Raw genomic sequence first — 21,568 nt, 5'->3', positions numbered from 1 at the left:
ATTTGTCAAAACAGTTTCATATGAAAATGCCGTTCTGAGAAAATGAATTTTTTTTCCCACAAAACCATATCAATTTTGACTACATTCTGTTTGAAAGACATCTGGAAAGAGGCTTTTGATTTTCCATTTCGAAACAACTTTTCATTTCAAATTTATCTACAAAGTTTAACAAAGAAAGGGTCAAAAAATCAGAATGAAATGTTCTGAATTAGTTTTGTTTTGGAATTTCATCTCACAAAAGAAACCTTTCAAATTTAGGTATTTTGGATCAATTTTAGGTTGATTTTTTTTAAAATCTCAATTTTTTGTGGGATGAAAAATGGTTTTCTAATCAGCTCTACCTACTATGAAACACAGATTCAACCAGCAACCTAACCCTGGGGAGCATCTCATTCATCCCCAGCCTGCCTGAGCCATGTAGCATGCTTGAAAAAGACTCTAGCGTCTGAGTTTGATCTCACCAGCTTTTCATTGTCACTGACTGGAGGAATTTATTCCGGGTTTACCCTGGAGTCAGCAAGATCACAACCAAGCTCCTGGACCTTGGCTTCATCAAATTATGGCTCTGTCTAGGCAAATTTTCTAGGACAACACTGAGGAGATAGCACAGGTGCTGCAGTTTCATAACGATGAATGAACTCCAAATAATTTGCAAGGCAAGCCCTGGCCCGTCAGCACCTTTAGCGCTTCAGAACAATTATCCCAGTGTATAGAACAGTGAGGGTGCTGCACAGAAATCCTGAGACAGCGCTTTCCCCATCCCCTGCTCCAAGAAATCCACCATTAGCAATAGTGTATCTGTGTTAGTTAACAACCTCAGCTCAAGGCCAACATGAATGATTTGCTACAGTAAACTGCCTGCTTTTTTTAGAACCCCGGGAATAATACTCTGATTTCCTATTAGGCACCTGGTGAGCGAAGAAGGCATCCTCAAGAACACTGCCCTGTGAACCTAGGAGTGTCTGGAGCAGGGCCAGCTCCAGGCACCAGAGAAGGAAGCAAGTGCCTGGGGCAGCCAGTAGAAAGGGGCGGCACTCCATCCGGTATTGGGGTGGCACGTCCGGGTCTCCAGCGGCGGGTCCTTCACTCCCCTTCTTCTTCGGCGGTAGCTCCATCGGGTTTTCCTTTTTTTCCCCCCCCCTTCACCGCTGGGGCGGCAAAAATGCTGGAGCCGGCCCTGGTCTGGAGGCCCTTGACCGGCACTGTGAGCAGGAGGAAACGTTGCCTGTCTTCACACAGAGCGCTGACCTATGTGGTGACTTTGAGGCAGCTTTTCAACATTTAGGTTTTGCTTTAACGAAGGAACGGTTTTGACACAACCCACCAGGAAGAGACGTCTGGCAACAAAGCAGCCCCCAAACCATGGTGCCTGGAGAGCTGAATGGTCATCGGGGGCTGACCGTGCTTGTTTTCAGCAGAACCCCTCGGCAGGGAGAGGTGCAATGGAGATAGGGTGACCAGACAGCAAGTGTGACAAATCGGGACTGGGGTGGGAGTAATAGGCGCCTATATAAGACAGCGCCCCAAATATCGGGACTGTCCCTATAAAGTCGGGACATCTGGTCACCCTAAATGGAGAGCAACCCTGCATAGCACAGTTGCTATTTATCAATGGGATAAAACACAAACACAATTACATACACATGAGCTGCTTGCCTAATCTGACTTGGCCACGAAAGCAATGGCTGTAGCTGTCAATGGGGTGTTATTCTATTGTGGATGGGAGGGGGTCCACACCACAATCTCATTCTCATTTTATGCTCGACACTATACAAAGTTTGACAACCTCAAGCAGACTCAGATGAGCTCAGGTTTAGGAGCCAGGAACTTGTGTCGTTCAAGGCCAGCTCTGACAATAACTGGCTGTGTGGCTAGGGACAAATGGCTCAGGCCTCTGTTCTGCAACGCATTTAAGCATGTATTTATTTTCCCTAATAAAGCAAAGCACATGCTTAAGTCCCATTAAGGCCAATGGACTAAAACTTGGCCTTAAATGCTTGGCTGAATCAGTGCCTTAAACCTATTGGCGCTTCAATTTCCCATGTGTAAAATGGAGACAACGCTCACTTACGTTATAGCCACATGTACAGCATAATCCAATAGGATTTAGAGTGCAGCACAATATTTGTACTTCAACAATATAGAGAAATGGGCAATGTTCTAAATGTGACACTGGCAGTCCAGCTCACCTGTGGGTTGGTATAGTTAAAATACATATTAGTGTTAAGAATAGATCTAGTGTTTAGCCCCTATGGAATGCTTGTAGGAATGGCGCACACATGCTGCAGAGTGCCGGGGACTAGACTAGATGACCTCTCGAGGTCCCTTCCAGTCCTGAGATTCTATGTATTAATCCTACTTATACTATCTGTATCCCATGCTAGAAAAGTAATACTTAAGTGTTTGCTCTGTAGCTGTAAAATGTTTGTTCTGAATCTATTTGACTCAAACAGGAGGGAAAAAAAACAAAGCTTCAGCTAATGCAAGATGCTGGATGGCTACAGAAGGTATTATCTCCTGCCCATCAGGAAGGGCTATTGAATTCAAATGTGGAACACAGACTTTGTCAGTTGCTCCCCACACCGACCCACAAAGAAGTTACATGCAGAAGGCTTGCCCCATCGGCTTGGACTCTAGGGAGGTGAGGATAAAAATCCCTGATGAGAAGGATTTGGGGTCTTTTTATGCTGTTTGGACTCTGAGGCAAACATTCCTAAACAGAAGCAGGAGAATAGAGCTGGTATATTTCAGAAGCTTTATCACCATCTGAAACGCAAGACTGCAACTCGTTTGGGGGTGTATGTTTATCTGTTTTAACCTTGTAAATAACTCATCTCTTTTTCCTGGTTAATAAGCCTTTACTTAGTTTATTACAGCATTGACTTCATGCGTGGTCTTTGGTGAGAGACCTAAGGTGCAAATTGACCTGTGACAACACTTTTAAAAAAAATGTTTATTAGACATTTTTGAGGAATGGCGCTGAACGGCAGAGGAGAGCAGAATAGAAACCTTCCTTCTCTGGTTTTAAGTTGAGCCCAACCACAGTACCGGTCTAGTTGCAGTGTCCAAGGCTCATTATTAGTGAAGAAAAAAACAAACAAAAAAACCCTAAATAGTATGAACAGTGCAAAGTAAAAAGGGCTTTTAAAATTTGATCACTCTTGCAAACCTAATATGCTATTAGTGGCAAGGAGGGGAAATTATTTTGATGACATATGGTGAGTCATTAGGATACCACTTACACCAGTGTGAATCGGGACCCAGTGGAGCAACACCAGGGCAAAACCATTACAAGTGACACTGGATTCTGGCCCGTGAGTCTCAGCCTGATAGCATCCCTTTAAAGGGAAATGCAGATGTGCTGGCATCCATTTCTCCTCTCTCTTCAGTTCATGGCAGGATCGATTACTTAACCAGCGGTCTAAAGCTTTAGTTAATCCGGCAGGAATTTATGCAGCCTGGCAGGTACAGATGACCCGTTCAACTCCATTGATCTAAATAAGTAGGATAGAATTCTCCGAACAATACCACCATGTGAGAGCTCTCCTGAACGGAGCATGCCCCAGACTCCAGCACTGCTCACCCCACAGTCACATCCCTCCCCCTCGGCTCCTGGCTGGGATTCGACTCCAGATGCTCAAGCAACCGATGTGAAATGTTACCTAGGAACAAGGACATCGGATTTCCTGGTGGTTCTCACCACCTTGATTTGGGGTTGGGATTTGTTTGATTTCAAATTTCTCTGATTAGATACATTCATCATTTCCTACCTAGTCCCTTCCCCACCCCCAGCAGGAGCTAGCAAAGCCCAAGTGCTCAAGGAAAATGAACCAGCACAAGTCACGCTCAAGCATCACCCTGGAGGGAGACTGTTTAAATAAATAATTAACCTGAAATCTCCATGGGCTTCCTCACAGCCACCACTGCCTGTCCGTGAGAATTCTCAATCCACCGAGAGCTTGCGGGAGGGAAACTGCCACCAGTCCTGTGCCCACCAGGGAAAAAATGAGCAAACTTGACTGGCCTCCTGCCCAGCAGAGACTCAGGCACACCCCGATATCAGAGAAACAGAAAATACCAGAGGAGAAGTGTGACGCTACACCCCATATTCTTCATACAAATATTGTTATAATAGGGGATTATAGCATGACTAGGATATGTTTTGTGCAAGATGAGGCATGTGAGATATCCCTGGAAAAGTACTGATTTGCTGAATATGATTATCCTATTTGTATGCATGTATCTTTTAGTATGTAAAGTTAGGAATATTGACTATACATCTGTATTACAAAATGTGTTTGCACATGGGGAACACCCACCAGACAGAACGCAATCAGTCTGGCTGGCTAGCTGGGGACAAGTCAAGACCATTAGAGAGAACAATAGGTCTTTGAAGATGCTAATCTCCCACTTTCCTGGGATGCTACAAATGGCCTTTGACTCATGGCTGCTTTGACACTGCAGGATCATGTGATAGGTCATCTGGTACTGGACTCTATGATAGAATACCAGTATTTTTCCACTTGGGGGGGGAGGAACCACACTGGAAAACAAAGGATTCCCGCCATACGTAAAGCCTATTTAAGGCAGGGAAGTGGCATAATGAGCGGTCGTTCTTCACTGAATCCCCACCCAGGCTGACTGCTAGGAACATCTAAGAAACAAAGACAAAGTGGGGCGGGCGGGGGGAGGACTGAACCCAGGCTGGGAAGGTGTCTGGCCTGTCAAAGAAATACCTGGAGTTTTCAGCTGCAAGCAAGAGCAGCTTGCCTTCAAGAACCTCTGCAATCTGCCTAAAACAACATTTAGAGTAAGAAATTACTAGTTATGATAACCACTTCTTTAGTAGATTAAGCTTAGCTTATGAGTTTGTTTCATTTGCTAGGTAATCTGTTTGCTATCCCTTATATTCACTTAAAATCTGTCCCTTGTAGCTAATAAACTTGGTTCTCTAAAATCAGTTTCTTGAATTTATAACTGGGGGGGGCAAAAAGCTGTGCATATCTTCCTCCACATTGAAGGAGGGAGCGAATTTCATGAGCTTACGCTGCACAGTTCTCTGTGCAGCACAAGACAAGACAATTTGGGGGAGGGGGGAGGTGCACTCGAGTACTGGGTAGTTCCTTAGCTGAGTCTTCCCATGAAGAGCTGATTTCAGTGTCTGTGTTTCTGCAGTTGGGTGTGTCCTTACCTGTGTGTGCTGGAGGAGGTTTGAGGGACTGGCTCAGCAGGACAGCATTGGGGAGTCCAGGCTCGTGGAACAGGTGGGCTCAGTGGTACCCCCTATATCAGGTGGCACCCCAGAGTGGTAACCCATCACAGGAAGGATCCCAGCTATCTGAGCCTAACAGATCTCTCTGATCTTTGGTCCGTGAGAGAGTGGTGGGGGGAACTGCGCAGTGTCGCTGGTAATGTGCTGCTTCCATTCTCAATGCATGTGAACAAGAATCTCCACAGTTACATGGGGATTAATATTTGCAGAGCCGGTGCTAGGTGTACGCACACTAAACCATTGCTTAGGGCTCCAAGCAGCTCAAGGGGGCCCCCTATTCACTTTTTATTATGTGTGCAGGGAATATTCCTCTTGGGGCCCGCAATGGGCTAGCACTGCCTTGGATTATTTGTAATTCAGTAGCATTTAAGATTTCCCCATGTAAAGAAAATGACAATCCCTGCCCCAAAGAGTTTACAGTTCTTTATTTCCTTCTACTGATAGCCCTAAATGCCAATGCTGTCCAGAGACCTGATCCCACTGGCCATCCCCAGGCAATGCCTTTGGCTCACATGAGCAAGGGCTGTGGCATCAGACCCCAGCTAACCACCAATTATTTTGCACTTCTCTACCCTCTTTGCTCCCTCTCCTCCCCTCATTTCTGTCATCTTCCTTGGTTCACCTGCATATTGTATTCCCATTGGCTGAAATTTAAATGAGTTAGCCAAGGAGCTAGAAGCTAGAGGAGCCAGAGAGACATAAGGACCAGATTCTTCTCAGCTGCATGGGTATAACTAGGGGTAAAATTTAGCCCACTAGCCATCGCTATTATATAGCCTAGATCCAGCCATATATTTTATAATGGATTTCTACACATCTTTAAAATACACACACAGTGACTTTATTGCTGATAAGCTGCTTAACTTCTAATGGCAACGTGTGCTACAGAAAACCTTAAATCAGGTGGGAACGTGCAGCCTTGGAGATGGCGGGTCTCAGTTAATCCGTGGAGCAGGTACAGCAGAGGCAACAAGCCGTGCAATCTTCACACACACACACACACACACACACACATACACACACACACACACACACTTCACCTCACCTCACCTCTACCTCCTCAGCCCTGCCACAGAGTAACTACCGCTGCCAATGGGAGCGTAGGTAAGTCTCCACAACTCACGCAGGCTCCCGCCTCTCTGCGGAGACTGCCAACAACAGCGCCAATTAGCCACCATGTGCAGTGCTGGCTACTTCCACATCAACCCTTATCGCTGAGGAAAATAACTAAGATCTCCCAACTCATCTTACAAGAGGCCCAAATAGCCATCCAATGGCAAAAGATTTCACCCACGGTCTAGGATGTGAGGTCGCATTTCTCACGGCTTTATTCATCCTCCCATCCCCCCGTTTCCTGTGAAGTTTAATTAATATGCTGTTCCTCACACCTGATTTTTGTATTTTTCCCTCTGGCCTTCAGGAAACATGAAGTTAAATCCAGTACAGAGGGAAGAGTCACCAAAACATCACCCTCCCTCCGCACCACCTGAAAAGGCAGGTTTCTCCACTTGTGTCAACACAAGAACGAACAACAAGGACAATCTTCAATTAATTAAGATGGACCAGAGTAAATCTGGGGCCCGGAACAAAGAGCTCCATGGTCCATGAAAATTGAAAGTGTGATATTGGTAGCTATAGTGACTTGATTAAAGCAGCAGAGTTGTCAAAGAAGGCGGATGAAAATACAGCATTGAAAACAAATCAAGTCAACTGGGTCCTGCTCCATGCTGGTCTTTTAATTGTGTTTATTTATTTTAATCCTTCGGAGGCTGGGTGGACGTTCTGGGGGGGAGAGAGTTTCAGAACAGCTCAGCAGCTCCTACCGTGACACTTCTGGCCACACTTTTACAAGAGTTGAACACCCAACGTCTGAGCTCTTCTGAAACTATGGACTTATCTACCCAGGAAAGTTTTACCAATTAGGCCTGGTCTACACTACGACTTTAATTCGGATTTAGCTGCGTTAATCCGAATTAATCCTTAACCCATCCACACAACGGAGCCAGTTACTTCGAATTAAAGGGCACTTAAAATTGATTTCTGTACTCCACCCCAACGAGCGGAGTAGCACCAAAATCGATTTTGTTAATTCGAATTAGGGGTAGTGTGGCCGCACACCACCAAATTAATGTGGTTAAAGTTAATGGGGTAGTGTGGCCGCACACCACCGAATTAATGTGGTTAAAAACCGAATGAATGTGCTTAGTGTGGCCGCGCACAATCGAATTTATACAATCTGTTTCCCAAATTCGAATTATCTAAATTCGAATTAATCTCGTAGTGTAGACGTACCCTTAGACTGGTATAATTATACTGGTATCGTTAAGCTGTTCTAGTTATACTGGTATAACTCCATGTGTGAACACTCTTATTTCAGAACCAGAGTGGCTTCTTTGGGTTGGCTTAAACCCCTTCAAAAGTGACTTAAGTTAATCAGAATAAGAGTGTCCACATGGGGAGTGTCACCGGCATGGGTGGTGAGTATAACAGGGCAGGGGAGGTTAAGCCTCCCCAAACCTGGACCGTGGCCCCATTCACACTCCACCCGAAGGCCCCACGCTCGCTTCCCTTCTCCCCCGAAGCCAGCAGAGGCTCGGCTTGGGCCAGTAGCCTGGAGCTGGCAGCTCAGGGCAGCTAGCATGGGCAGGCTGGTGCTTTGGACAGCAGGCGCAGGCTCCTCCAGCCGCAGGGGGGGCCTCAGGGCTCCAGCAGGCAAAGGGGGAGGCAGAAGAAGCAGGGCTCGGGGCTAGCCTTGCCGAAGGGGGTGGAGGGGTTCATGCACCACCCATGGTCACAGGGTGCTTTACTCACCACTGGGTGGCACCACCTTCTGGCCACATTTAGGAATTAGCGCTGCCAGGCAACCAGCTCTTCCTGGGGTTGAACTCCGTCACTCTCTCCAAACTCAACCGCTCCTGCTTCGTGCCTTGGCCCTCCAGTCAGGTCCTGTATTCCTCCCCTTCCGGGGTATCAAAGTTTTTCTTTACCAGTGGTCTCAGGCAGTCTTCTCATTCACTGCCACAATGGTGCAACTTCACCAGCAGCTGGTAGGGGAACCCAGGTGGGAACCTCTACTCCAGGTTCCAGCTCAGGAACCCTCTAATCAGGAGCCAAGATCGGCACCATCCTAAACCTTATTGCTGTATCCCTGGGCTATTTTGTCTTCGCTCATCCTGAGAACGACTGCAGCCTCATTCTCTGAAGCTCTTAGCTACTCTCAGCTACTGACCTTTATACAAACCTCTCCTGGTCCTGTCCAGCTAAGCCTCATCTCTAATTAGTCCTTGCTCCCTGGCTCATCCTCCAGGTGCAGTCCAGGCAGCTAATTGGCCCACCTGGCCACCTTAACCCCTTCAGGCCTTGGGTGGGGTGCACAATCCATCGCAGAAAATTGCACCCATTTAACAAACTTGATTTGAAAAGTGGTTTAGTTGAAAGGATGCCAGCCTCTGACGCAGATCAGCACTTAAATCCGTTTTAAGTCAGGGGTTTGCACCAATTTAAGTAGCTCAATTTTAAAATGATTTTAGTTGAAGCAGTGCAACTTTCTAGTACAGGCTTATTCTGCCCACTCTTGGTTCCACTTTTCATCCTAGTTTTCCCCTCCTTCCTTCTCCCTTTTCCACGCAATCTCTTGTAAGTGGAACACAAGCTCAACACTTGAGTGAGTTTGAAACTGTATTAGAATAAGCTATATATTTTTAGGAAGTAGTGAGGGCCAGTGGGTAAGGAACTGGTGTGGGAGACCTGGGTTCTGTTGCTGGCTCTGCCATTGGCCTGCTAGGTGAGGCTCGGGCAAGTCACTTTGCCACTGTGTGCCTCAGTTTCCCCATCTGTAAAATGGGGGAAATGCTACTGACTTTCGTTTGTAAAGAGTTTTGAGATCTGAGGATGAAAAGGGCCATACAAGAGCTAAATTTTATTACTACAGTATTTTCCATCACCTCTAAAGTGCTGGACTGGCAGCCAAGACCAACCAGGCACTGGTTCAAAGGGACCTCACCCCTGCAATAGAGGCACCCTTTGTGAAGGGTGCCTTTAAGTGTTTATCTTTGCGTTCAAGGAGCCCCACAAAAACCCCTTTGGTGCATGTGGCAAGGATGGGTGCAAATGACGACGGCTCCTCAGTGCTTTCGCTCTTGCTTAAAGCCCGGCTGGATCCTGCCTTCAGACACAGCTCATGTCAAGTGGTCAGTTCCACCCATCGCTTTCTTTTCCCTTAGGCCAAGAGATGTTCCAAGGGCTCCACCGTTTAGGAGCATTAGCGATCGTGCCGCACTGTTTCCAAGAGTAACACAAAAATGCTTTATATTCATACAGCCCCTTCCAGCGGACACGCTCACGTTGCTTTACAAACAATATGAAACAAATTCATTTCAGTCTGGTAACAGCCTTGTAAGGGAGGGAATTTTCATCATTTCACAGAGGGGCAGCTGAGCCACCAAGAGACTAGAATTGAAGCCAGATCTCCCAATGCCTCCAACAGTGTTTTAACCACAAGGCCAGCCTGAGTTAGTGGCATTATTCCCCTGGTTGAATTACAACGGGGTAATGAGCTTCTGCCTACCTGGATTCCCTCTGCAGTTTTAAGTGGATGTGATTAACTCCAGTCTTAGTCCTTGATCCCATCCCAACTCCCACCCTGGCCTGGTCTACACTGGCAATGGCATGTAGGGGATGTGTAGCTACATGCCACAGTGAAAGGCCGGCTGTGTCCACACTGCTGCGGGTAATTGCACGTGGCAGGGAAAGGCTCTGGCAGCAGGAGCACCTGGGGTCTCTCCCCATGGTGGTGAAAGGCTCCGGCAGCGGGACGCTACACTGCTAAAAATAGTGGTGTGGCTGGGAGATGCACCGCTTGGGTGCGCAGAGAGCCGTGTAAGGTACTGTGACAAAGTTCCTCCTTTATCTTGGTGGGTCCTGCGCTTATTGGCGGATTTTCTTGCCTCAGAGATTCACCATGTGGGTTGGGGAACAGCCCAGAGACCTTCCCTTCTGGAAGAACCCACAGTCCAGGTCAATTGGGAGGTTTGGGGAGAACCCAGGCCCGCCCTCTACTCCGGGTTCCAGCCCAGGGCCCTGTGGACTGCAGCTGTCTATAGTGCCTCCTGTAACAGCTGCATGACAGCTACAACTCCCTGGGCTACTTCCCCATGGCCTCCTCCAAACACCTTCCTTATTCTCACCACAGGACCTTCCTCCTGGTGTCTGAGAACGCTTGTGCTCCTCAGTCCTCCAGCAGCACACCCTCTCACCTCCTTGCACCTCTTGCTCCCAGCTCCTCACACTCACACCACAAACTGAAGTGAGCTCCTTTTAAAACCCAGGTGCCCTGATTAGCCTGCCTTAATTGATTCTAGAAGCTTCTTCTTAATTGGCTCCAGGTGTCCTAATTAGCCTGCCTGCCTTAACTGGTTCTAGCAGGTTCCTGATTACTCTAGTGCAGCCGCTGCTCTGGTCACTCAGGGAAACAGAAAACTACTCATCCAGTGACCAGTATATTTGCCCTCTACCAGACTCCTGTACCCCACTGGTCTGGGTCTGTCACAGTACATATCCTATGGACCTACGCAGTGCCTCATCATCTACACTGCTATTTCTACCCGTGCTGGGGGGGGCGGGCAGCATCCATACTCGACATGCCGCTGCCAGCGTCGACCTGCCTCAGAGGGAAGGGGAGGAGAGAGGGAGCGGATGCTACAGACATGAGAGAGGCTTGTGTGACGACCCCATCTTGGCCAGCACACTGGGGATTGAACCAGAGTCCTCCAGAGCTAAACGCATGAGGAGCTACAGCGTGAGCTGAAGTCCCCTGACTCCTAGGCTGTGTGGACCAGGCACAGAGGCAGACCTATAACGTACACTCACCAGTGGGTCACACTTGCACAGAAGAGGGGCTAGACCAGGAGTGATGATGGGAAGTGAAGAGGAAGTGGCCAGCAGTGACACTCTGCAAAGAAGCGAGGGTGAAGGTTAAGAATCTTTCTGCCGGCGGGAAGAGACAAAGGAGTACATTTCGGGGAGCCAGGAGAGTATGTGGGTCTGAGGGTCCTCCCTTGATTGATAGCAGGGGGAGGAGGGTGACAGGCTGGCATGAAAGGACTAAGGCGTGACGATGAGCTGTCTTCACTGCCCCAGTCTAGGACTGGGAGATTTGCCTCCAGTGCTCCAAGAGTTAACCGCATCCCTTTTCCAATCCAATCACAGGCAGCTGCTGTGGAGATGCTAAGGATTTTGCAGGCAGAGGGTTCAGGCTGGAGGTGAGGGTTGCGGTCAGCAGCAGCAGATGAGCCTCCCAAGCAACCAAGATCCTATCTTCAGGCACTGGCAGTAATTAAAGAGAAACCAAAGGGGAAAAGAAAGCAGAAGCAACAGCAGAACAGGTCCGAGATGGGAGCACACAGCATTCGATTATGGCGTGTGCTAAGACTATTCACCTCCCTGTGTACAGGAAACCTCTTACAGCTGGAGTTGCACTGAGTCAACGATGCCAAGTGAATTTCCAGTATTAATATTTTAGCAACATCCATCTTCCATAATGTATTTTACAGCCCCCTATGGCCCCCTCCCCATTTGTGCAGCATTTCACTGTATTTTATTAAACGTCCACACTCCCTCTAGTGTTAGACTCTGCACTGGATGTGCTTTCCATCTGCAGAACCCGAGAGCTCTCATTTCCAAAGCTTTTTCCCCCAGGTTATATGGGGTCATGTCAGAGCTAATTAAGAGCACTGCTATTTGGGGCAACGAGGTCCCGTGATGCTTTTCAGATCTGTCCGGCTGGTGTTTCTGTTTCATATCAAGTGATAAAGGAGAAAACACCCACAACAATCTTTGGATGTTACTGACCGGGATCATGCTCCAATTGATTTCAATGGGAGAAGTATCATGTCCTCAGCCGTTTTAGAATAAACAATTACAATGCTGCAATTATTTAACTTCCGCCTTTCTTGATTTCCTTTGTATTCTGGCAGTTTGTCGGCCTATTAAACTGGGAATTGCCCCTAACTGTAGTGTGAACTATTCATCATAATGATATTTAGCACCCACAGCGCCCTTTGGACCTGTGTTACAAACATTAGCCAATTAATCCTCACATTATCCCTGAATGTAATATTAATATCCCCTTTTTCTAGATGGGGAAACTGAAGCAGAAAAAAAGGCTGGGATTTTCAAAAGAACCTAAGGGAGTTAGGATTTGGGTACTTATATCCCTGGAATAGTTTTGAAAATCCCAGATTCAAAGTCAGGGCCTGCATTGGATCCCAGTTAGACCTGGTTCCCAGTTCTCTGATCAAGCCACTATAATTTCATTATTCCCTAGTAGACTAGTGCGTTAAGGTAAAGTGTGGTTCAGTATTTTATTAAAGGGACGCTATCAAACCTTTAAACTCAAATGTTAAAACAGGGCCCTGACATGCTATGATCCCACACACGACCCCATTGTGACACTGCAGGAGAACCAGAAAGTGAAAGGGACTATAAACTAAAAGTGAGACTGACCAGGCTAGTTTTAACATCCAAGCTGAAAAAGTAAACAATCAGATAAAATCATGACAAGTAAAATAGTATAGGGTACTGTTATAACATGGACAAGGATTATTTTAAAATCACATTTATATAATCATATCCTCTTTGTACAGGTTCTTTGTATGTGTTTTTCTTCTCAATTGCACTGTTTGGTTTTGCAAGACTAAAGCCATAAAGCAAAACAAAATCTAACTACTGTGAGGGGATTTTCTTTTTATTAAAATCATCTCTCTGAGGCATCCAATTGTTATTTGGTTGATCTGTGTCAGCGACAGGGAAGCTATGCCAGATGATGCTGAGCCAGCTGTCAGTTTTGGACCTCGAGTGGCGATTTGGACTTTGTGAAAGTCAGAGTCAGCTCTGGTGGGATGGGGGCATATTGGAAGAGAGATCCTGGGCAGGGAAGAGGAGTAAAACGGGAGAATGCCATACACCCTTACGGTGCTGTACGTCAGCTGGTTACCTGACATGGGAGTTGAGCACACTCAGCACTCGCAGGATCGGGGCTCTAAGGAATTAATAACGTAGGGACAAATTCTCATCTCTCAAGCAAAGCTAAAGTTAAAGGCAAGGGCTGTGCTTGGAAGGGAATAGAATCTTTCCCTACCCCCAATATAGGGCACAGGACACCGGTACAATTTGACTGCAGCTACTACTACTGATACATCCTCTTGCATTCAACCCGTCTGTGGAGTTGCAATCCAGTAGATCTGGAAAGTTCACAAACCCACTGGCCATGTGTCCCCTTCCCCTGCCCACCCAGGAACCCCTGCGGAGAAAGCCGCTGCAGAACTCGGCTCCATGGCACGCAGGAGCTGCATAGCCTTCAATGATCCTCAGGTTCCCTCCCTCACCTTCAGCTCCATTGCTATGAAATATCCCAGGCCAGATCCTCAGCCGGTGTAAATTGAACTAGCTCCAATGACTTCAATGGAGCTGCATCTGCCACACTGTGGATCTTCTACGGTCACGGGATTTGACCCATAGTGCTTTCCAACTCACAAATCACTGCAAGTTAACTAATCCTGACAACTCAAGGCAGGCCTAACCTGGATCCTTAAACCCAAACCCGATTAATTTTAAACCTGACCAGAGCCCAACCTGCCCCTACAATTTAGGCTTAGATCTAAAACCAGAACTGGCCTGCTATCGGTTTAAGATCCTTACACACTTTCTTGTCATCTTACCATCCCCATACCAGAATCCAAACTCTAGCTTGGCCTCAAACCCAAACCTAATCCAGATCTACCTCCCTTTACAACAGACACTTCTATCCCCCATTTTACAGATGAGTCAGCCGAGGCACAAAGAGCTTACATGGCCTGATCCTGCAAATCTCCCACTGACTGGCAGATTGGGTCCCATGTAATTTACTCAAAGTCACACAATAAGTAACTGGGTAGAGTCAGGATTAGAACTCAGGATCCTTTGCTCCTAGTGCTGCATTCTAAGCATTAGACTTCAACACTTCCCAGATGTTACTGCTGTATTATTACCCAAAATCTCTACCTACTAATCCATTTATAATCCTGGTCACTTGATCTGGTTTATTTTCCCGTTGCCTAGAATACGGGACATACCTATCTCCACCTCACTGGCTGGAGAGAACTCCCCTGCCTACCATCCATTCTCTACCCAATTTAAACCAACTTCCAAGTCATCTTTTCTTGCAAGTAGATGACTCTTCTCCTTAAACACACAGTTGGTTTGGTTTCCATTTAAATCACTGCAAAATCTTGGGTACAAACCATAGTCCCCAGCCTACATTCCTTGTGCACCCAAAACTTTTGGGCTATACCCTGAAACTGACTGCAACCAGAAAACTGAAAATGACCGGTTCACTCTTCAATCACGGGCAGTGATAGCAGCTGTGGCCTGTGACTTTAAGCAGGGTTGTGGGGCAAGAGTATCTGCAGTCTTGAACAGGTTTAGAGGCAGCACATAAGGCATGCAGCAGCAAACCTCTTAAAGTTTCTTTCCATGAGATATCAATCCAATTTTTCAATGAAACCAGCCTGGAGATAAGTAATTGGAAGGAAGTCTCCTCAGGCTCTTTTCTCATGCCCTGGCAACACAACACAAACCTCAAAAACCTCACCGTGTCAGCATTCCATTTTTATTTCTCCACCCCACCCCCCCCTTGAAATATTAATTAAAAACTTTTTTTTTTCTGGCAAAGTCCCAGAGAATGATTTTAGTGCCAGACTTCATGATTAGGCATGGTAGAGAAGGGAAATGCATTAAGATATTGTGACACGGAAGCTGATTCCAGTGGTGATGAGACTACCATCTATAGCCAAAAACTATTTGGAAAACAAGTCTGGTTAGCACAGCAACTAAAATATCTCCCAAGTGCAATACAATTAATCTGGTCACTCCGTCACTATCTTGCATGTTAGAAGTAAATATTTTAGAACGGAGCACTCCAGCAGTCATGCATGCTTGCCAGCCAACGCCTGCGTTTCCTGACTAAAAATCCTTTCTCAACAGAGCTATCCATTTGGAATTATAAATAATTCCCTCTCATGTTCTCCCCACCACATAATGCATTGTTAGGCACCTTAATTAAAAGCCACCTGGCACATATTACAGCTCCCCCGCTTGTAATTCACCATTGTGAAGGTGAGCAATATCTCGATGACAAACAATTTGTATGTTAGCAGCTTGGCGATCTCATCAGATTATTGCCAAAGGCATTTGTTAGAGTCACTCCCGACTAAGGGCTGACAGCAATGCAAGTTCTTATACCACTTTCCATTCGCTGGGGTCATTTGTCAGCCCATTAAGCAGGAGGCCTCATTTGCACAAGGAGAGAGAAAGAATTCTGGTGCTTCTGTGTATCCCCATGATCCAAAGGGGTCTGTTCTCCCCCTGCCTCCAGATCTTTGTGTGGAACTTGCCTCTACATGAGCCAGAGAAGATAAAGAATTAAAAGGACTTCTGGACCATCTACTCCAATCCCTTGCAGTAGTTTTGCTACACTAACCCCCAAAACAGGGCCTGCTACCAGTAAGCACAGCTATATTTTGTGCTATAGCATGAAGTCTGGGTCTCTCTATGGATAATTGATATTTGTAATGTTTTCTGAAAAAAAAAATACTTTAAAATATTAAGTTTCCAATTCTTCTGTTTGTGAAGAAAACCCCTTCTGAACATGAACCACTGCAGTGCAGTCTTTGTCAGTCTGCAAACAGAATGAAAGAGTAACTCTAAAGGAGGTGTAAACTGCCACATTCATCTCAAAGTAGGTGTTAACTCTGAAACCTAGTGGGGGAAGTCCCAGCAACTATTTCAATTGTGATAATTTAAGGAGAGACATCCACTGAGGTTTATTTTATCCAGCATGGCTGGTTGGATTCATCTGAAAGGCTCTTCTATAGAACCAAGGTGGCAAGGTTTAAAGACTCAAATCATCAAACTTTCTATGGAATAGTTTAGCTCCCCAGGATAGAACTCTGGGTGGGGCAAGGAAAGTTAGAAAAATCCAGCAGATAAAGTGATTTCCACAGGTAGGAGGAAGTTTGTGGGCAGTGGAAACTGTCTGGAGCAATGAAAACTCTCAGGCAGATGGAGAATAGTTAAAAAAAAAGAGAGAGAGAAAAGATTGGGTGACATAACAAGTTTAAAGGATACAAATACTCAACTAACAGCATATTTGTGTCCTGTGTATGTTCCCAGCGGATTTGCTTTAAAATAAAAAGCCTGTGGATTTTCCAAAAACGATCCCAACAGATTTTAGCAAAATTTCTCCTGAGTTTCCAAAAGCCTTTCCAATGAGCCTTTTCTTCTGGTCTACAGCTGCATTATTCATCCCTACAGTGAGGCAGCCTCAGTAATCTCTCTCAATAAATTGTTCTCTAGGGTAACCCAATTTACCGATAGAAATGTCTGCCTTATGTCCAGTGTAAAATCCTCTCTTTTTCAAGTTCAGTCGCTTATGTCACGCCAAGCCACTCTTAATGGATGTGCATAGAGAGTATGCAACCCCCCCTTGCATCAATAATATTTTGCATTTCCACAGCAATTGCCATCAGAGGATCTCTGTGTTTTATAAACAGAAATGAATTCTGCTCCACAACACCCTTTTGTGGGGAGATAAGTAGCATGATCCGGGAAGATGAGTCAGAGAAAGGTTAATAATCCCGTCTAAGGTCACACGAGGCAGGGGCAAGAACAAAACCCAGGTCTCCTGACTCCCAGCCCTTTGCTTCTATCTCAAGGCCACCCTTCCTATGCGAAAACACAGACAGCAAAAGTTTGACTCTTGGGAGTTTGATTTTTTTCAGTGAAACTGAAATTCTCTCTCTCTTTTTTTTTAATATGAAGTGGATTATCAAAATCCTGAGTAACACAATGCATTGAATGGGCAGGTCTCTCTTTTGAGAAGGGGATTGAGATTCATTTATATTCCCAACCAACATCCTGATCTTTTTTATTACAGTCTTTTCTTTTTTTCTCTGAAAATCAATCAGGGTTTTAAGAACCTCCCACCACAAGTGTTTGCTTGGAAATTTGCTGTTTCACTAAACAAATCTTTACTGATAGTTTAAAAAAAGCCCACTATCCTAGGCAAGAGATCAGACTTTCAATCAATGCAAAGGAGAACAAGATGAGGGAAGTATATCCCACTTCCCTACTCATTGCTTTGGTAGACTGAGAACTGAATCATACAGATTTGCCCTCCTCACTGCCCCAAGACTTCCAGTATAATGCCGGGACATGAGTTAATATCCTCCATGTATTTCTAATTTCCTTTCCTGCAGCTCTACTTCTACTGCCAGTTAAGAAAATACGTGATTCCCGGTTTTAGGTTAGGCAGCATTGTAGTCTTGGTGGTCAGAGATATCATAACCCTTAGCCCTAATCTCAGCCAAACCACTGGTTCATTGTGTGACGGTGGGCAAATTGCTCGACCTCTTTGTACCAGATTCAACCCAACTGGAAAATTGGGTAAACGCAGGACTGCATCTGCCTCTCCCTGATAATACATGAAAGTACCTCTATACAACGTCAAGTTCAAGCATTTAACTTTCCCCGTAGACTCGCACAATACACTGCCTTAAAAAACAAATAATAATGAATGACAAACTACAGTGTGTATTCTCCAAAAGGGACAGTAAAGAAAACTGAGTCTCTAAGTACCAAACCTCCCATTTGACAAACCATGGAGCGAGAACACTATTATTTATTAGCATGTTTGCTTGTCACTCCCACAAAGACCACTCAGTTACTCCCTTCAGTAAATACAGCCACAAAAGTGGCCAAAAGGTTTCCATGTGCAGTGTCATGACAGAGGCAAAACCTTAGTGAAAAGCCCTGAACAATCTGACAGTCTTTAATTTATTAGCCTTGTCGGTGACCTGAAGTTAAAACATAAATAAAGCTGCTTATTTAAATGACACATTTCTACAAAAGAAAGATCTAAGCAAAGGAGATTTTTAAAATCTCTTTCTGAAATGCACCTTGAAAAAACCTTTATTTCCAAAGTGCCTGGAGAATGAGTCCCCTTTGCTAGTTTAATACGAATTACAAATAACTATTAGGAATCCATACGCTAGCTCCTTTTGCCGAGCCTCCTTCAATTCAGCACTGAAATGAAAACAAGAAACGGGGCTTATAGGCTGATTTTTTTCACTACATTCCTCCTTACATTTTTAAAGAAACCTACAGGCAACGTAATGCTAAAATATACCATATGCAGCTTTCAATGAATGTTCATTTTCATCTTAAGTGCTTGTGGAATTCATGTCTAGCAAACACAGCTACCTTTAAAAACTGAATAAATCTAGGTAACATCTAGATAGCTGTCAGCATGATTAGGTCAGTCAAAATAAATAACAATGAGATAAAACTTCCATTCCGAAAAGCATAGAGAGATGGCTGAATTGAATAGGCAGGCCCCATATGATCATTCAACCCCAGGTGTAATATCATTTTCAGATCTGGACATTCCACTTTATACTTCTAATTGCCTTGTGCACATTTCCAATATAGGCAAAACAGTAAAAGAGGTATTTTCAAGGCAGTGACTAGCTGTAATAATCAGAATAATGGGCACATTGTCACCCTATATAAGGGTTTCTTGAACCCTTTAAATTATGCCTGCTTTCAGGCTTTATGGCGCAGTGGAAATAGTATGTCTTATATCAGGTTAAAATAAAATTGAAATTCCCTTATGGCTGTCCTGGGAGTATTATAAAGCATGGAGCTAGAGAGGGTAGCACTTGCTAACATAACAATGTTCCTTTCACCGCTCTCTCCAGCAGACAGACGCTGGACACAAATGCTTTTCAAGAGCGCCCCCTTTTGACACAAACCGGGCCCAGCAAGTCTCCGGCACAAACTTTCACTGGTGTGGTGCCTCCACTAATTTTTAAATTGGTCATTTATGGACTTAGGGGGAAAGGCATTATAGGCCATTGATTTTTTTTTTTTATTGTGCTTCACCTTCTTTGCTCCTCTTTCAAACCCATTAAGCAGCGTGTGTTTTTACTGCGGAATGAATGAATACGAGCGGCTTTGCCTCTCACAGGCAGAGCACACAACCTCGGAGGTTTTTTTCCCCTGCCCATCATTCATTTTCCAGCACCGACCCACTGAAGCATTCCCAGGTACATATTATATATATAAAGAGAAACAGCAGAAGCAGAATCAATTGGACAGATGCAGGGGAAGCCAAGCAAGGAGGCGTCTCTCTCTCTCCTCCCTATGGAGAGGGGAGGGAAATTGGGTTCACACAAACCCTCCGGTGTAACTTCCCAGAGCTCAGATTCGGCGCTCTTCGTTTTGTCTATACAGGACGAACACTGGGTTCCTCTCTTTTCTCCCCACCCCCTTGTGCGAAAGAGGCAGCAGCCTTGTTAGACAAACTCCCCGGAACGCGCCCGGACCCCGGTAACCGGAGCAAAGCCGGATTATCCGAGCGCTGTGCACACGCCCCCATTCCCCTCCCCGGCACCGCATGGCTCCCGAGGCCACCAGTACTCACGCTGCTGTTGTGCCCGGACCAGTGCACCATGGCTTGGTTGTGGGCCGAGTCCCCGGTCAGGGCGAAAGTGGTGCTGGTCAGTTTCAGCTCCTCGCCTCCGCGCATCTTGGTCACTTTCCCTTCCTCTTTGGAGCCTTTGGCTTGAGTCCGGGTCACTTTCTGTCCGTCCGTCCAAGGGCTGCCCCCTCCTGCCTGGCCATGGCCAGGGGCCCCGCTGCTCCTCCTCGCCCTGGGCGGCAGGGGGTGGGAGCTAGTCACTCTGCCCACCGAGCCGCCTGCCTCCTGGGCATCTCCGGGCGGCAGCAGCATCCCCTCCAGGCCATGGGCGGCTGCTGCTCCGCTCCCCTTCGCCATCCCCAAGCGCTGTCTAGACGGAGACTTCCCGTGCGCCTCCCCAGCCCAGCCATCCCCCTTCGCCCCGCTCCTGCGAGCTTCCCCAGCGCCCCACGTCCCCTCCACCGCTCCCGCAGCCGGCTGGACCCTTCCCCAGCCCCGATCCTCTTCCAGCACCACAACCAGCGCCTCCTCCTCTTCGTCCTCGTCCCCGACCCCCCATCCTCCGCCGGGCTGCTCCGCCTGCAGGGCTTCTTCCCTGGCGAATCCCACGTCCCTGCTCCCCGGCCAGCGCAACAGTCCCCGAGGCGGCGGCGGCGGCGGCCCCTGGTGCGGTTTCGCCCGCGAGGAGGGCGAAGAAGGCGCAGATGATGAAGATGAGCAGGCTCTGCAAGTTATTTCAGCGCTGGTGAAACACCAAGGGGAGAGCAAAAGCCATGTCCAGGCGAGCAGAGCGATGTAGCAGGCTGGGTACCAGCCAGTCCCCCTCTCCATGCCTGGCCGACGGAGTTGGGGAGTTTGGGGGGGTTTCTTAAGGGGAGGGGGGGCTGGGTTAGCAGCAGTAGTATTTGTAAAGGCTCCTCTCTTTCCCCTTCTCAGCCTCGGAGACGGTGACCAGGAGGAAGGGGAAAAAAAACCCCAACTCTCTCCCCGGTAGTTGGATCTGTTCTTTACTGTTGGTGGGATTTTTTTTTTTTTTTTTTTTGAAAAGTGCTTTTCAGTGAAACTGTTCACGTTCAAGGATTTGATCAAGTGAGAGGGTTACACCACACGGGGGAGGAGCCGAGGCGCCCTCGCCAAGTGCCGCGGCTGAAATATACAAGCAATTCACCAACCACGCTGCTGCGTTTCCACTGGAATGCGGGGGGGGGGACCCAGAATATTGGTGGGACGCCTGCAATAAAATAGCTAGAGAAGGATCGCCTAGCAGTTCTCCTGACGCGCGTGTGTGTGTGTGTGTGTGTGTGTGTGTGTGTGTGTGACAGACACACATACACTCACAGGTCAGGAGAAATGCTGGGATTTCCTTCCTTGGCTATTTTGTATGTACACACACATATACACCCAACAATGTTATAGAAGGATCACCCAATACATCTCCGCAGACAGACATAGGGACACAGGGACAGACAGAGAGCGAAGCGGATCTATGTAGCAGCACAACACAAAATAGCTAGAGAACGATCAATCCATATTTCTCCTGACGCATGTCAATCTCTATACCATCGATACACACACAATAGTTACAGAAAGCTCACCCAGTATTTTTTCCATAGAGAGACCGTGTGTGTGTGTGTGTGTGTGTCAGACACACACACACACAGAGTCAGTCAGTCTACCTATGGAGAACTATACAACAGAATACCTTGGGGGCACAACGCAACACATCTGCCGGAGGATCACCCCAGTTTAGTATTTCTCCAAACCTCTCTGTGTGTGTAAGA

General features: G+C 46.6%; 1 protein-coding gene across 1 annotated transcript in view; it reads right to left on the bottom strand.

Annotated features, from left to right (window-relative positions):
• Window positions 1-20,654, bottom strand: part of SORCS3 (sortilin related VPS10 domain containing receptor 3) — a 464,482-nt gene extending 443,828 nt beyond the window's left edge. The window contains exon 1 of the mRNA XM_024208853.2: window positions 19,791-20,654. Coding sequence (XP_024064621.2) covers window positions 19,791-20,618 — 828 coding nt within the window. The 5' untranslated portion in view covers window positions 20,619-20,654. The remainder of the gene's footprint in view (window positions 1-19,790) is intronic.
• Window positions 20,655-21,568: the final 914 nt, after the last annotated feature.

This window comes from Terrapene carolina, unplaced genomic scaffold (genome assembly GCF_002925995.2).
Source record: "Terrapene carolina triunguis isolate 2854851 unplaced genomic scaffold, T_m_triunguis-2.0 Scaffold95, whole genome shotgun sequence".
Lineage (NCBI taxonomy): Eukaryota > Metazoa > Chordata > Testudines > Emydidae > Terrapene > Terrapene triunguis.
The sequence above is the reverse complement of the archived record's forward strand: the minus strand, read 5'-3'. Positions and strand labels throughout refer to the sequence as shown.